This window comes from Hylobates moloch, unplaced genomic scaffold (genome assembly GCF_009828535.3).
Source record: "Hylobates moloch isolate HMO894 unplaced genomic scaffold, HMol_V3 SCAFFOLD_12, whole genome shotgun sequence".
Taxonomy (NCBI): domain Eukaryota; kingdom Metazoa; phylum Chordata; class Mammalia; order Primates; family Hylobatidae; genus Hylobates; species Hylobates moloch.
This window is the reverse complement of record NW_026652287.1, coordinates 101484609-101501569: the sequence shown is the minus strand read 5'-3', so window position 1 is coordinate 101501569 and position 16961 is coordinate 101484609. Positions and strand designations below refer to the sequence as shown.

The 16961-nt window shown below is 49.6% G+C and overlaps 1 protein-coding gene across 4 annotated transcripts; it reads left to right on the top strand.

Moving 5' to 3' along the window:
• The first annotated feature begins 564 nt into the window (after positions 1-564).
• LAIR1 (leukocyte associated immunoglobulin like receptor 1) lies at positions 565-12052 on the top strand. 4 transcript variants are annotated; one of them, XM_032171105.2, is made up of 9 exons: positions 565-715; positions 1146-1181; positions 4571-4864; positions 5700-5750; positions 8731-8859; positions 8951-8993; positions 9082-9119; positions 9338-9390; positions 9933-12052. In XM_032171105.2, the coding sequence occupies exons 1-9, from the start codon at positions 682-684 to the stop codon at positions 10077-10079; spliced, it is 825 nt and encodes a 274-aa protein (XP_032026996.1). In that variant the 5' UTR covers positions 565-681; the 3' UTR covers positions 10080-12052. The 4 variants fall into 4 exon arrangements, with proteins under 4 accessions (XP_032026996.1, XP_032026997.1, XP_032026998.1 ...); XM_032171106.2 differs by lacking the exon at positions 5700-5750; XM_032171107.2 differs by lacking the exons at positions 8731-8859; positions 8951-8993; positions 9082-9119; positions 9338-9390; positions 9933-12052 and adding an exon at positions 7135-7278.
• Positions 12053-16961: the final 4909 nt, after the last annotated feature.

Sequence of the window (16961 nt, the reverse complement as noted above, 5' to 3'; positions counted from 1 at the left end):
AAGTGGGATCGCTGGACCATATGGTAGCTCTATTTTTAATTTTTTGAGGAACCTCCCCACTGTTCTCTACAGTGATTGCCCAATTTTTAATTCCCACTGAAGTATGCAAGGGATCCAATTTCTCCACATCCTCACCAATACTGTCTCCTTAAAAAAATAATATGCGTTATAGGATATTTTTAATGTGTTAAATACCTTGTTGGGATTTTAGAAAAGATCACAATATTAAAAACTTGGGGAAGGATTTCTATGGCTCCCATTTGTAATAAAGGAAATGTCAGCTTCTAGTTTTGTAACATCTTGCCCAAGAGCGGTGGTCGTTAACGTGTGGAGTTGGGATGGCATCCAAGTCAGTTGGTTGCACGACCTTTATTCTGCCTCGTCCCATAGATTTAGAAAGAGGCTGACACATCAGGTAACTAGTTTAGGGTCATCTGACTCTAAGCGACATTTAGGGTAAGTGACATTTTTCAGAAACCAAGGCCCTCCCTCTCGTCTCACTAGTGGGAAGGGTGGAAAGAACAGGACAGAAAGCTCTTCCTCTTGTGTGAGGCAGTTGCTGTGGAAGCCCCATAGGCAGGGGGCCCCTCGCCAGCACATCCTGTCTGCTTGTGTCTGCTGCAGAGTTCTCTGCTTGCATTGGTGCACCCCAGGCCAGGCCGGACTGCTGGGACCGGGGCCATGTCTCCCCACCCCACCGCCCTCCTGGGCCTAGGTGAGTCCTGGAGGCAGCGGGGAGGCTGGAAAGGGGGTCTGGAAAGTTCCCTGCTCAAGCCTGACTCTAGTCCAGAAGATTCTGCGGGAGAAAGTGTCCTCCTCCTCCCAAGACTGCCCTGCTGCTCTCCGCGGGCCTAAGTCTGATCAGAGACGACCTTGTCCTAAAAACAGGGTCCTGAGTGTGGGGATGAGGTCAGCTTCAAGAAGGACTGGGGGGCAGGAGCCTTTTTGGAAGAGGAGACTTTGGGATTTATCTTGAAACCATTTTGCAGCAAGAAGGATTACACTGAGCTAGTGCTGTCGAGGAGGGTTGGCTTGGTCGTTATGAAATGCTGAATGCCTCCCAGATGCATCGAGCCCCCTTTTGTTAGCAGCCCCGTAAGGGGACTGGGTGGTGGGCATTGTTCTCACTGGACCTTCTCTTCCAGTGCTCTGCCTGGCCCAGACGATCCACATGCGGGAGGGTGAGTCACATCTTCGTCCTGTCTTCCCAGTCCCCTCTGTCACCCCAAGGGCAGTTCTGGGTGGGAGTGATGTCGATTCTTAGAGGGCCTGGAGGGATCCCTTTAAATATACCCTAGATTGCAAACTCTTCCAAATGTAAAATGCATAACCCTCATCCAGTTCTCTCTTGCATCCTCCACCTGTCATATTTTGCTTTTCTTATTTTCAAAAATTTTATTTTTAGTTGACAAATAATTGTAGTTTGCGGGGTACAGTGTGATGTTATGACGTATGTACACATTGTGGAAAGATTAAATAAAGCTGATTAACATATCAGCCCCATCACATACTTATTTTATTGTGATGAGAATATTTTAAATCTCCTTTTAGCAATTTTGAAATATACAATAAATTATTATGAACTATTGTCATTCTGCTGTGCCATAGATCTGAAAAATTCACTCCTCCTGGCTAGTTGAAACTTTGTATCATTTGATCAGTGTCTCTCCCATGCCCCACACCTGCAGCCTCCAGTAACCACCATTCTACTCTCTACCTCTGTGTGATCAACTTTTTTTAGATTCCACAGATAAGTGAGATCATGCAGTAATTGTCTTTCTGTGCCCGGCTTATTTCACTTACCTAACGTCCTCTGGTTCATCCATGTTGTTGCGAATGACAGAATGTCCTTCCTTTTTTAGGGCTGAATAATATTCCATTGCATATACACGTCACATTCTCCTCATCCATTCATTTGGTGGTGGTTATATAACTCAGGTTATTTCCAGGTCTTGGCGGCTGTGAGTAGCGCTGCAGTCACCCTGGGAGTGCAGGTGTCACCTCCACACACCGATTTCCACAATGAGAATTCAAACCCAATATGACCAAGGCTGAGCCTGGCTCTTTTCCCCAGACGAGCCCACACTTCACTCGGCAGCTTCCTGGTGGGGAACATGACAGTCACAAAGGGCAGACTCTGAACACTCATCCTCTTCTCTCCTAGATGCATCATGTCACCAGTCCTGGTGATTTCACTCTAAATTTTTCTCACCTTTCCCTCTCTCTTCATCAACTTTTCCTGCATCTCCCCCAGGTGGCGGCCCCTGTCCCCTCCGTGGCTCCCCGAGGCCGGCCTCAGCCTGTCCATGCCACTGCTGCCTGCTCCCTTCCTGACCCCAGGGACTGGCGATTTGCAAAAGGACAACCATGACCATTGTACCTTCCACCGTTTTTAAACTGTATTCAAAAATTTTCATTTAATATCTCATTGTAAGATGAATTTTTTTTTTCTCAGAGCCCTTCCCCTCTTTATCCTCAGATAGAATCAGACCCGTGCACCTCTCTTTGGTCTGGACATGCGCATTTTCCCAGCCACATCCTGTCCCCGTGACCTTGGGCTCACCCATCTCTACATTCCTCCAGGTTCTTTCGCTTTCTCAAACACTCCATATGCCGCTCAATATGGTGGGCCTTCCCACATGCTGATTTTGAAAAAAATAATTCGTTTTAAAAATGACCAATGCGGCTGGGCGCGGTGGCTCACGTTTGTAATCCCAGCATTTCAGGAGGCCGAGGGGGGCGGATCACTTGAGGTCGGGAGTTTGAGACCAGCCTGGCCAACATGGGGGAAACCCCGTCTCTACTAAAAATACAAAAATTAGCTGGGCGTGGTGGTGCGCACCTGTAATCCCAGCTACTCAGGAGGCTGAGGCAGGAGAATTGCTTGAACCTGGGAGGCGGAGGTTGCAGTGAGCTGAGATCACACCACTGCACTCCAGCCTGGGCGACAGAGCAAGACTCTGTCAGTTCACAGCTGCAGATTTGGACAATTCTTCGATCAATATCTGTCCTCCCTGCTGGATGTCCACCCCCAAAGGGCAGGCATCCTGTGTGTGTTTCTCACATTCGTGGAATTAGCAGCCCATGAGAAACGTCTTTAAATAGATTGATAAGTAACTGAGATACGGTTAAAAGAAAGAAAAATGAACAAATGGGTGGGTTTGAGGAGATGCTGGTCAAAGGATAGAAAATTTCTTTTTTTTTTTTTTGAGACGGAGTCTTGCTGTGTCACCCAGGCTGGAGTGCAGTGGCTCGATCTCGGCTCACTGCAAGCTCCGCCTCCCGGGTTCACGCCATTCTCCTGCCTCAGCCTCCCGAGTAGCTGGGACTACAGGCGCCCGCCAACACGCCCGGCTAATTTTTTGTATTTTTAGTAGAGACGGGGTTTCACTGTGTTAGCCAGGATGGTCTCGATCTCCTGACCTCGTGATCCACCCACCTCGGCCTCCCAAAGTGCTGGGATTACAGGCTTGAGCCACCGCCCCCGGCCAAGGATAGAAAATTTCGTCTAGACAGGAAGAGTAAGTTCAGGATTGTGCAACATAATGACTAGAGTTAATCACAATGTATCGTATGTTTGAAAATGGCTAAGAGGGCAGATTTTAAATGTTCTCACCACAACCATTAACTACGCAAAGCGAGGTTATATTAATTAGCTTGATTCAGCGATTCCACAGTGTATACCATATCAAAACATCGTGTTGTGCACCTTAAACATATGCAGTTTTAATTTGTCAATAATAAGGAATGATTGAAGTCGTGATGAGTGAATTGAAGCCCTGCCAGCTCTCTGCCCTGCTCAGGGATTTTGCTAATTTTGACACAACCTTCCTGTTTCAGGGCATCAAACCCGCCCTTCCTCCTCCACCCCAAGCCCAGTTGAGATCAGTGGGGTTTTTCAAGAGCTTTAATAACAAGGAAATGCAAATTAGGCTGAGAAGAAAGTAGAAACTATGAGGAAAACCCAGCGGTGGTGTCTCCACAGAGACCTGCATTAGCAGCGGGGATCTGTCACGGGCTGGGCATCCGCTGTGAGCAGATCAGGGCTGGGGGCTTCACCCTCACCCCATCGGACCCTCACAGGAGCCTGGGAACCCTCGTGCCACACTCAGTCCCACCCAGGGACCGGCCAGTGCCCTTCAGGCCCCAGCACGAGCCATCTCCAGAGCCCTCGCTTCCCTGCCCCTTGTCCTTCACGAATGACCCTGTCATCCCCATCCTGTGCCTCCCTCCCACCCTCTGTCCCTCTGGAAAGTGGCCCTGGGCTCTGCAGCAGACATGAAGGGCCCCAGGCTGCTCCGACCCTTCCCACATGACCCTGAGCAAGACCCAAGTTGTGAGCGAGTCTCAGGGTCCTTACTGTCAACTGGGAAAAGAACTCTGCAGCGATGAGGATCACACGCACGTAGAAGGTGCAGGAGGCGTGGGAACGTTCTAAGGTTGGGCTGTGGTCGTGGCTGCATAACTCTATAAAATTGCTAAAAACCCTGAAGTGTGATGCTAAAATGACATGTGTGGCGTGGTGACTTCCTACAGTGGATGCTGAGATCCTTCTCTGCTTCCCTCCTAGGGGCCCTGCCCAGACCCTCCATCTCGGCCGAGCCAGGCACTGTGATCCCCCTGGGGAGCCATGTGACTTTCGTGTGCCGGGGCCCGGCTGGGGTTCAGACATTCCGCCTGGAGACGGAGAGTAGATCCAAGTACAGTGATACTCATAATGTGCCTCAAGCTAGTCCATCTGAGTCAGAGGCCAGATTCCACGTTGACTCAGTAAGTGAAGACAGTGCTGGGCGTTATTTCTGCCTCTATCTTAAGTCCTCCAGATGGTCTGAGCACAGTGACATCCTGGAGCTGCAGGTGAAAGGTGAGGACGTCACCTGGGCCCTGCCCCAGTCTCAGCTTGACCCTCGAGCTTGTCCCCAGGTCCCTGGATCCTGTCCCGGCTGCTGTCCTCTCTCTCTGGCCACCCTTGCCCTCCTCCTGACCCCCAAGCCCTCCCCTCCCCTTCTCCCTCTGCACACAGGTTCCCTCTGCCTCACACCTGCTTAGGTCCCTGGAGCCCTGGTCTCCTCTGGACGCCACGGATGGCCTGGACACTGAACTCCAGCATTGGGTGGGCTCAGAGCTGGCTCTGCTTGGCTGGGTGGGGAGGGGGTTCCCAGAGATTGGGGGCAACCCCCCTACAAGGGGATGAGTGTCTTTCCACACAGGATGGATGGTCCCACTTGTTATTCCTTTCCTCTGAGCCAGAATCTGCCCCAGGTAATGTGCTTCTCCTGGTGTGGTTCATCTCCCACTGGGCAGAACACAGGGTCCATCCTGGTCCCTGACCAGGGCGGGACAGTGCTTTGGGAAAGCCTTTGGTTTGTGACCACACGCACCCCTGTGTGTGCTCAGCCCGAGATGTCCTGGAGTCCAAGTCCACTGGAGAGGCTCCAACCCACCTTCATGTCCCCCCAGGACCTCAACGGTCCCCTGAGGTCAAGCAGTGCTTGTGGTGTGAGGAGCAGAGGGAGTGACCAGCCCCAGGGAGAATGGGGCAAGCAGTGCCTCCTGTCCCCTGCCCCGTTTTCTCAGGAGTCTCGGGACGTTGTCTGGGATTGCGTGATGGCCATGCGGCCTTTGGATGGGGGCTCAGGGTGGAGGAGGGCAGGTTGGCTGGGACAGGTTCTAAATCCTTCTCCTGCCGCTGTTTACAGAAACCTCTGGAGATACGGACTCCCCCGACACAGAGCCCGGCTCCTCAGCTGGTCGGTAGCAGGGTCCTCAGCTGGAGGGATTACAGGGGGATCTGTGCTGCGGATGCAGCTCCGGGTCCAGCCCTCTGCCCTGGGCTTGGAGTCAAGGTCTAGGGAGGCCACGGGAAGGGACTGTCACCCGCTCAGCTCTGGGAGGTCGCTAATGCTCATAGAGACCATAGCAACGGTGGTACCGTGATTGCAGCCTCGTTCCATGCCAGGAACTGTGGACAGCACTTAATGCAGGTGCCACTTAATGGGGGAGGCACTAGTCTGATCCTCTAACTCCTCCTCCTCTCCAATATGCAAAACATAAATTAAAGTTTCTTGCTTAAAGGCACAAGGCTATGAAGGGGCAGGGGCCACCCACCCGGGCAGCCCCACCCCAGACTTCCGGGCTTGACCGAGCTCCAGGCTGCCCCCTTGTGGGCGTGGCCTCACCTTTCACCCCGCTCTGCACCTGATGGAGGGACTTAGAACTCACCTTCCAACCTGGGACACGCGGAGAGGGACGGGGATGCTCTATTGGCTCTGTGGTCTCCGGGGGAGGCCTGAACAGTGGAGTGAGGTCCCTTAAGAGGAGGAGGGCGCCACAGGGAGGGGACGTAGCTGTGAACGGTGAGCAGGATGAAGCCATGAGGCTTCCCTTCCATCTGGCTCTGCCCTGGACTCTGTGTGATGGGAGTGAAGCTGCCTCAAGTCCCTGGGTCTCAAGTTGTCCATCTCTCCCTGTGATCTGTGACCAGAACCTCCCAGGGGAGGACACGGGGTCATAAGCCGTCCGCGGACCCTTCCCCACCTGGGTTTCCATCACCAGAGTAGTCGTCCTTGGACCTAGACCCAGTGACGGCCTGTGAGGCTCGGGCTGTGAGCTCAGGCAGGTGGGAGCAGGGGCTGAAGCCACATGGGGAGGTGGGAGGAGCGAAGCCGTGCTCCATCCGGACCCCCTCAGAGGCTCCTGGGCTGCCGGGGCACAGCGGGACATGCCCCTGAGTCCCGCAGACCTGGTTCAAGTCCAGCGTCTGGGTTTTACCAGCCTTCCGCCTGCGGGAATATCTTGCCTCTGTTTCTCTCCTTCCCTCTCTCCTCTCTCATCTTCATGCAGTGACATATAAAGGTGGCGAGGACAGACCCTCCTGCAGCCAGATTGCTGGGTTCATGGTTCAAATCCCGGTGGTTCTGCCACTTCCTGGCTCTATGCCTGACGGTGACTCACCCAAACCTCCTGTGTCCCAAATTCCTCATGTGAAACAGAAGCAATAAAAGAGCTGTCCTGGTAGAATCGTTTAGGGAAGACGTGAGTTCAGGTACACACGGCGCTGCCATCAGTGCTGACTGGAAAACCCCAAAGGAGGGATGCTCCTATTAACACTGAGGAAGTATTTTGTCCTCACAGGGACTGTGCCGGGCACTGAAGCCTCTGGGTTTGATGCACCATGAATGAGGAGAAATGGCCTTCCGTCTTGTGAACTTCAATGGGGAGAAATAATTCGAATAAGCAATAGAAATGCACTGATTCCAATACATGCATGTACAGATAAAAACATATGATTTGCAATGTAGATTTCAGATCTATAATTTAAATTATATTAAATATGTTTACATCATATATTACGTATATAAGGAAGATAATTACATAATAAAATATGTTAATGTATAACTACATGTGACTATAATGTATATTATATATTATATGAAAGATATTATATTTACAATATATAGTATAATAAATTTCAAGTGTTATAGTTAATAAGTAAATATAGGTATTAATGTAAATATATTATCTATTATGTTTACATTATGTATAACTATAATAGAAAAAATATTTTATATTTAATTATAGGTTTATATCTAATATAAATTATACATTATTATAGTGAATATATGTAACATATAAGTTATAAATCATATACAATTAACATATACATTAAATTATATGTATGTGTCAAGATTACATAATTAAAATATATATTTGTTACATATTATACATGTGCATAATACATGATATGTATAACTATAAATAATATAAAAAGTATAATATTGCACATATATAATACATATGTAATTTTAAATGGTGGCAAATGTTATGAAGACCAAGCCCAGGAAGTCATGGTGTAGAATAACGGGTGGTGTCCTGGACCTTGGACCGTGGACGAGGCATGAGGGAAGGGCACTCCAAGACAGAATGTCCGCCTTTCTTGAAGGATATTGAAGATGCTGCCTCGGCAGTGGGGGAGGGGAGGGACGCTGTTCCTGGAAAAGGGACGCTTGGCTCGGACCCTGGGTTTGGGGGAGCCCCACGGGACCCCATTTAGCCACCTGGGAATTGGGTAGTGGCGTGCACTGTGCAGAGGAGGGTGAATGTTGGAGATGACGGGCGGACGTGCATTGCGCTGCGCAGGGAGCCTGGGCGGTGCCGCACACACTCGCCCGCTAGCTGCAGGGCTTCAGGAAACAGGAGCACATCGGGACTTGGATTCTTCCCACAGGAGGGCGCGTTACATCCCCGTCAGAGGGTTGCCGCGAGGGCAGATAAAATCAGACATGGGGATTATTGCCCTCTGGTGGGAACCTAGAAGGAGGTCAGGGAGGGAAGGTCTCCCTTCCTCTTCTTGCGGGTGGTTGGTCTCTGCCTAGATCCGCAGAGGGCAGAGAGCAGCGATGTCTACCACAGCTTCATGCCCAGGAAACGCGCTGTATCTGCACCGTCCAGTAGGGATGGCATCAGGCACATGGGGTCACTGAGCCCTCGAGATGCAGACAGTGCAGCCAGCTTCTGCCAATGGCCCCGCTTGTGTCCCTGTGCAGAGGACCCCAGCACTCAGGACCCCCGTGGTGGAAGAAGGGGATAACGATCCCTGTGCTGCAGGACTATTGTTTACCTGAGAGATTTTATATGTTAGTAAGTCTATGACACACACGTGACGTGTGTGGTATACCGTAGGTGCTCAATAAATGCACAATGCTGAAAATCTGTTTCTGTCTTTCTTAGATGCACCTGCTTCCCAAGGCCTGAAAGCTGAGCATCTTTATATTCTCATCGGGGTCTCAGTGGTCTTCCTCTTCTGTCTCCTCCTCCTGGTCCTCTTCTTCCTCCATCGCCAGAATCAGATAAAGCAGGGTAGGTCTTGGGGCAGGGTGGAGTGACCTGGGAAGCTGTCAGGAGATGCTAGGAAGAAGGTCTCCTTAATTCACACCCCGACTGTCCTCAGGGTCCCCCAGAAGCAAGGATGAGGAGCAGAAGCCACAGCAGAGGTGAGACCCCTGGGAATGACTCCTGGACCACCACCCAGTCCTCGGCCGCCAGGCTGCCCCTGAGGTTCACTTTTATTTTTCCTCTCAGGCCCGACCTGACTGTTGATGTGCTAGAGAGGACAGCAGGTAAAGGGGGAGAAGGAGGGACAGGCCTGGGATGGGGAAGTGGGAACTTGGTGCCAATCCAGTTGCAATGTGGGGGGCGGGGGAAAAATCTTTGGGAACATTCTAGAAGGTTGTATTATAGATTGGGTGCAGGATGTCATCGGAAGCTGGGGGGGTCTCAGGCAGATTTGCCTCGTGACATCCTCCCCAGAAAACTGACCATGTATTTTCTCCCCAAGACAAGGCCACAGTCAATGGACGTCCTGAGAAGGACAGAGAGACGGACACCTCGGTGAGCATTCCTACTAGTTATTAAAGTACCCCAAATTTAGCAGCTTAAAACAAAATCTCAGTTCCTAGGGTTGGGAATTCAGGAGTGGCTCAGCTGGGCGGTTCCAGCTCATGGCCTGTCCTGAGGTTGCTGTCGAGAGGTCACCCAGGGCTGTGTGCATCTGAAGGCTCGCATGGGCTGGAGGATCCACGTCCAAGACGCTCACTCCCCCGGCTGTGGGCAGGAAACCTCTGTTCCTCTCACAGGGGCCTCTCCACACCGCTGGCTTCCCCCAGAGGGAGGGATCCAAGGATGGGTGGCGGGGAGGGGACAGAAGCACGATGTCTTTTGGCTCGGCTTGGAAGTCAGGAGTCTCCCCTTCTGCCTTGTTCACTGTCACGTAAACCAACCCCAATACCCTGTGGGAGGGCTCTTTACATGGATGCAATTTCAGGAGAGGGTCCTCAGGGCCCGTGGAGATGGCCGCCACAGCCCTCCATCCCCACAGCCCCTCACCTCACCCTCCACCAGGCACTCCCTCACCTTGGGTCTCTCTCTCCCAGGCCCCGGCTGCAGGGAGTTCGCAGGAAGTGACGTATGCTCAGCTGGACCACTGGGCCCTCACACGGAGGACAGCCCAGGCTGTGCCCCCACAGTCCACAGAGCCCATGGCCGAGTCCAGCATGTATGCAGCCATTGCCAGACACTGACCACCTGGCCTCTGTACCTGCGGATAGAAAGTCACTCTAGGAAAAGCCTGAAGCAGCCACTTGGAAGGCTTCCCCTTGGGCTCATCCTCGTCTGGAAAGCCAGCCAGGCAGCTGTACTGGAGACAAGAGCTGGAGACTGGAGATTTCTAACCAGTATCCAGAAGGTTCCTTAGCCAGGTGGTCCCTTCTACAACTGAGCAGTTCCTTGGACAGACTGTTTCTCAGTTATTTCCAGAGACCCAGCTACAGCTCCCTGGCTGTTTCTAGAGACCCAGCTTTATTCACCTGACTGTTTCCAGAGACCCAGCTAAAGTCACCCGCCTGTTCTAGAGGCCCAGCTACAGCCAATCAGCGGATTTCCTGAGCAGTGATGCCACCTCCAAGCTCGTCCTAGGTGTCTGCTGTGAACCTCCAGTGACCTCAGAGACTTTGCTCTAATTACCTGCCCTGCTGACCCTAAAGACCTTCCTAGAAGTCAAGAGCTAGCTTTGAGACTGCGCTATACACACACAGCTGAGAGCCAAGCCCAGTTCTCTGGGTTACGCTTTACTCCATGCACCAATAAATAATTTTGAAGGCCTCGCATCTGGCAGCCCCAGGCCTGGTCCTGGGTGCATAGGTCTCTCAGACCCACTCTCTGCCTTCACAGTTGTTCAAAGCTGAGTGAGGGAAACACAACCTACAAAAGAGGTGTCGGCGTTTTCTTTTTAAAATTTAATTGACCAGGACTGTACATATTCAAGGCATAAAATGTGATAATTTGTTATACGCATACATTATGCAGTGATAGTCACAATCAAATTCATCAGCGCGCCCATCCCCATGGATACGATACGTTAGATATTCTGAACTTGCTCATCTTAGGACTTCACATTGCTGTCGGTGTTTTCTGACAAATCACGTGTGTCAGGAATGAATGAGGTAGGTGTGGCTGGGTGAAGGCAGAGAGCTGACCCTACAGGTCCGCATCTGCACATGCATGCACAGGAATGCATGCTGTCACACACATGCATACACACAAACACACACACACACAGACATGCACAGGAATGCATGCTGTCACACACATGCATACACACACACACACACTCACACACCCCAGGAAATCCAAGGAATCACTGAGCCTGCTGTTGGTTGAGGCATATACGAGTATCCACCCTACCTGTAGGGTCAGATGTACTGATTGACACAGAAAATTACCCTATGCACCACTAGGAGGCGACAGAATCTCATTTGGGTTAATCTGTGTTTGTCTTTAAAAAACAAAAACAGGTCGGGCGCGGTGGCTCACACCTGTAATCCCAGTACTTTGGGAGGCTGAGGCGGGCGGATCACGAGGTCAGGAGATCGAGACCATCCTGGCTAACACGGTGAAACCCCGTCTCCACTAAAAATACAAAAAATTAGCCGGGTGTGGTGGCGGGCACCTGTAGTCCCAGCTACTCGGGAGGCTGAGGCAGGAGAATGATGTGAACCCGGGAGGCGGAGCTTGCAGTGAGCCGAGATCGCGCCACTGCACTCCAGCCTGGGCGACAGAGTGAGACTCCGTCTCAAAAAAACAAAACAAACAAACAAACAAAAAACCCGAAGCAGTCACAAGTCTGAAGTGGAGACTGCAACGGGCACGACTCCTGGTAAGACTCCACCTGAGAAGAACTGCACGCGTAAACCAATATCGAAACATTAATATGGTTTGGCTCTGTGGTCCCACCCACATCTCGTCTTGAATTGTAAGCCCCATAATCCCCACGTGTCAAGGGAGAGACCAGGTGGAGGTAATCGAATCATCAGGGCAGTTTTCCCCGTGCTGTTCTCTTGATAGTGAGTGAGTTCTCATGAGATCTGATGGTCTTATAAGTGCTTGGCAATTCCTCCTGTGTTCATTCTTCTCCCTGCCTGCTTGCGAGGAAGGTGCCTGCTTCTCCTTTGCCTTCCGCCACGATTGTAAGTTTCCTGAGGCCTCCCCAGCCATGCTGAACTGGGAGTCCATTAAACCTCTTTCCTTTATAAATTACCCAGTCCTGGGTGGTTCTTTATAGCAGTGTGAAAACAGGGTAATACAACACTGTACCCCATAAATACATGCCATTATTATCTGTCAATGAAAAAAAATACTAAAAAAAACCCAGAAAAGCAAGCCAAACAAATGAAGACTCCTAGAAAAGAAGCTTGCACGCCCACTACAAGGAGAATATTTTTAAAATATTATTTTATGTATATATAGAAAGATTTTTGGGCCAGGCACGGTGGCTCACGCCTGTAATCCCAGCACTTTGGGAGGCCAAGACAGGTAGATCACAAGGTCAGGAGATCGAGACCATCCTGGCTAACACGGGGAAACCCTGTCTCTACTAAAAATACAAAAAATTAGCCGGGCGCATTGGCTGGCGCCTGTGGTCCCAGCTACTAGGGAGGCTGAGGCAGGAGAATGGTGTGGACCAGGGAGGCGGAGCTTGCAGTGAGCTGAGATCACACCACTGCACTCCAGCCTGGGTGAAAGAGCGAGACTCCGTCAAAAAAAAAAGAAAGAAAAGAAAGATTTTTAAGAATTCAGCAAAAACTCAGCCAGCTCGTTCTATGGGGCAGTTGCTAATTTAGTTCTAGGCAAACATGGACACATTAAATTCTCCTACAAACCCTCCACAGCGTGCTCTATTATTTTCCTCATTTCTGAAAACAGAAACTATGGACCGAGACATGAAGTAACCTGTCCAAGGTCGGCCAAGTCTCAGAGACACGGGCTTCAGACCTGGGGGAGGCTCCTGACTCCACATCATGAACCCCGGTTGGGCTGCAGCTCGGTCTGCCGGGAGGTTTCTGTCCTGGTTCAAAGAGGGTGGGTGCCTGGCTGGCCTACCCAATTTTAATTTGCACTGAGCTTTAATTTTCTATTTGTGCTCAGGTGTAATTTCCTCCTGGGATCTGCTTCCCAGTGCTGTACTCTGTATCTTTGCTTTCTTGTGTGAACATCATGACTGATTTTCCCTGTTCTTCACGTGGGGCACATTCTCCCTGCTCTGTCTGTCTCTGTCCCTGTCTCTCTTTCTGTCTTTCTCTCTCACTGTGTGTCTCTGTCTCTCTCTCTCTTTTTTTTTTTTTGAGATGGAGTTTCGCTCTTGTTGCCCAGGCTGGAGTGCAATGGCACAATCTTGGCTCACTGCAACTTCTGCCTTCCGGGTTCAAGCGATTCTCCTGCTTCAGCCTCCCGAGTAGCTGGGATTACAGGTGTGCACCACCACACCCAGCTAATTTTTTGTATTTTTGTTAGAGACGGGGTTTCTCCATGTTGGTCAGGCTGGTCTCAAACTCCCAACCTCAGGTGATCCACCCGCCTCAGCCTCCCAAAGTCCTGGGATTACAGGCATGAGCCACTGCGCCCAGCCGTCTCTGTCTCTTTTTCTGCATCTCTGTCTTTCTTCTCTGGTTGTTTTTCAACCATCAGCGGGTGTTTTCTCCCATAACATCTTGTTTGTTTGACTCTGAGGTTGACAGGCGGGTAAATGAACTCTTTAGCAGAAGGTGGACAGTCTGGACATAGGAGAGGATGTGTGAATTTTTCTGTCCCTTGCAGAGCACAGGAGAGCTGAGCAGATGCTCATGTCTGCTCCAGTGTAAGGAAGTCCAGAAAGTTCAGGCAGTGAGGTCACAGTGGAAAGCAGGACAGATATAGTTTAGGGGAAATTAAGCAAAAATACCACACTGTTATTTCTTGACGTATTAGTGGAAAGACGAAGGGCCCAGAGAGAAGACAGAAAATTAGCTGCAGGGACTTGTTTTTTCTCTTGACTTGCCAGCCCGCCCAATGCAGGGGCCAGAGCTCAGGGTGATGAGGTCTGGGGACATTGCTGTGCAGAGACGTCCCTCCTGCTGCACGGGCCCCCAAGCACCACCTGGGGGAGGAGCCATGTTTAGCTCACCTGGCAGTGCAGTGTGGCCAGGCAGAGAGGGAGGGCCTACCCTGTGCTTATGACCCCACCCCAGTTCCCCTGGGGTGTGTCCTGGCGGTGAACATCAGGAGGCTGCAGGGGGACCCAGCGTGAAAGGGAGGAGCAGCCTCACCTGGGCCAGATGGAGCAGCCTTAGATACTCACAGATGTCCCTGTGAGGAACCAGGGCAGAGGCCAGGGGTCTGGCCTTCCCTTTCTTGGAGGCCTGGGCCAGCTGGGCAAGGTGTTGAGAGAAAGATCACCCAGTGACCTTTATCAAAGCAAAATGAGAAGGGCTTTATTCAGAGCCATCACTGTAGGTGCAAGGACCACAGCGGTGGGATTTTGTAGTCGAGGCAAGAAAATGGGCTTGACGTTGAACACAGCATGAACAAGTGAGAATGTTTGTCATACAAACTATAGGGTGGACTTTCTTTTTCTTTCTTTTTTTTTTTTTTTACCTTTTAGTATAAAACTGAACATAGAAAATAAATTCATGAAGAAGGGATATTTTCTGAGGGTGTCCAGGGCTCCCCAACACCTCTTGTCTACCTCTCTCTCATAGCCCCATTTAAAACACTCTCTCCGGATGAATACACCAAACCTCACAGTCTTTGCTCTCTTGCTGGGAAGAGGAGCGAGAGCGTGTTTCACTCTTGGCTCCTGCTTACACACCTGCTGTCCAATGGAAACTACTACTTAAGACATTTAAAAATCGTTGTGGTGATAGCATGTTGTATTTTGGTTGGTGATGCCAGTTAGTCTCGGAAAACTTTCTGTGATGAGTACAAAATTCTACACCTTAATCTCCTTTCTTATAGGATCTGGGAAGCAGTATGCACTTGATTGCACCCACGATTTTATGTTTATAGAAAATTTCTGGCATCTGTGTGAAGAAAGTAAACTATATCTTCCATTTAAACAAATAAAATATCTTTTTGATAAAAGGTGACTATATGTTTAAGGCTTAGGGAGGAGGAATAATCAAGGAATATAAATGTGTTGATGTCTAAATGCAATTCTGACACTTAACCAGATTTGAACGTGCTTTGAGAGTCCACAGAGCTCTGCACCTGCTCCACATCCACTGGGATTTAGAGCTAAAGCTTCCTAAAATCATTGTTCTGCTCAGTCCTTCAGCAGTGAAAACCTGTTCCGTTCCGATTGCTAAGATCTAAGTTGTAAGAGCTGCAGGAAGGGAATTTTCCTGTTGCTGTTCCAAGAAGTAAAATGTGCCTCATTTAGTCCTAAATTGTACCTCCATAAAAATCACTTTGGGCCGGGCGCGGTGGCTAACGCCTGTAATCCCAGCACTTTGGCAGGCCAAGGCGGGCGGATCACGAGGTCAGGAGATAGAGACCATCCTGGCTAACACGGTGAAACCCCGTTTCTACTAAAAATAAAAAAAATTAGCCGGGCGTGGTGGCGGGCGCCTCTAGTCCCAGCTACTCGGGAGGCTGAGGCAGGAGAATGGCGTGAACCCGGGAGGCGGAGCTTGCAGTGAGCCGAGATCGAGCCACTGCACTCCAGCCTGGGTGACAGAGCGAGACTCTGTCTCTTAAAAAAGAAATCACTTTGATAAAGAAAGGAGAAGGTCTTTACTTTTTCATGAATTATTGCCGTTATTTAAGGGCATACAGAGCCATCATCACAGCTGGTCTAGGATTCACAGATATTTTCTTGTTCCCTTTATTTACCATCCAGCTCAATTTATTTAGTACACTATATATATTCATTTCTGAGATTGCTTTGTGCTGTTATAGACCCCTCCTCTTTCTCCTATTTGGATTTATTGATTGATCTCTAGAACAAAGTTGCTAAATTTATTATATTTGTTGTGATAAAACATTTTCTTCCCAACAAAAGAAAAAGATTTGTGCGCATATGCTACATGAAATGCATATCATTGTCTCATTCTTCCACCTTCTCCCCATCCTCTCTAACACTGGGGCCAAATTGTTATTGATTATTGTACATTCTTTCAGAAATGTCTTTGATTTTCTAAAGCATCTTTTTCTTTTAACTAATCTGTACTTTATCAAGATTCTAATTTCCCAAATTTTCATACCAGTTAAATCACATCATAACTTAATACCTTGTTCGTTATTAAAGAAATACAATGTTTTCCAAGAATAAAGACAGTCCTATTTTTGGTGAATCCTAATTTGAATTCTTTAAAAATCATTTACATTTTAGATAATTATCAACTTTTCTGTTAAATTAAACATGACTAAGAAAGCCGGCCAGGCGCGGTGGCTCACGCCTGTAATCCCAGCACTTTGGGAGGCCAAGGCGAGCAGATCACCTGAAGTCAGGAGTCCAAGACCAGCCTGGCCAACATGGTGAAACCCTGTCTCTACTAAAAATACAAAAATTAGCCGGGCGTGGTAGCTTCATGCCTGTAGTTCCAGCTACTCAGGATGCTGAGTCAGGAGAATGACTTTAATCTGGGAGTCTTCGCCCGCCCGCCAGCCCGTCTGCCTGCGTGCCTGCCTGCCTGCCTGCCTGCCTGCTTTCTTTCTCTCTCTCTCTTTCTCTCTTTCTCTTTCTTTCTCCTTCCTTCCTTCCTTTTTTCTTTTCTTTCTTTCTTTCTTTCTTCTTTCTTTCTTTCTTTTCCTTCCTTCCTTCCTTCCTTCCTTCCTTCCTTCCTTCCTTCCTTCCTTTCTTCTTTCTTTTTCTTTCTTTTCTTCCTCTGTTGCCCAGACTGGAGTGCAGTGAGGCAATCTCTGCTCTCCGCAACCTCTGCCTCCCAGGTTCAAGCAATCCTCCCACCTTGGCCTCCTGAGTAGTGGGGACTACAGGTATTCACCACCGTGCCTGGCTTTTTTTTTTTTTTTTAAAGAGATAGAGGTTTGCTATGTTGCCCAGGCTGGTCTCGAACTCCTGGGCTCAAGCAATCCTCCTGCCTTGGCCTCCCAAAGTACTGGGAAACATAAAGGTCTGGAATGTATTTATT

Excerpts from the sequence above, each read along its gene's own strand:
- LAIR1 (XM_032171105.2), top strand. The coding sequence starts at position 682 with ATGTCTCCCCACCCCACCGCCCTCCTGGGCCTAG. Across the intron at positions 716-1,145 it reads CACCGCCCTCCTGGGCCTAG|TGCTCTGCCTGGCCCAGACG; the intron begins GTGAGTCCTGGA and ends CTTCTCTTCCAG. Across the intron at positions 8,860-8,950 it reads CCAGAATCAGATAAAGCAGG|GGTCCCCCAGAAGCAAGGAT; the intron begins GTAGGTCTTGGG and ends GACTGTCCTCAG.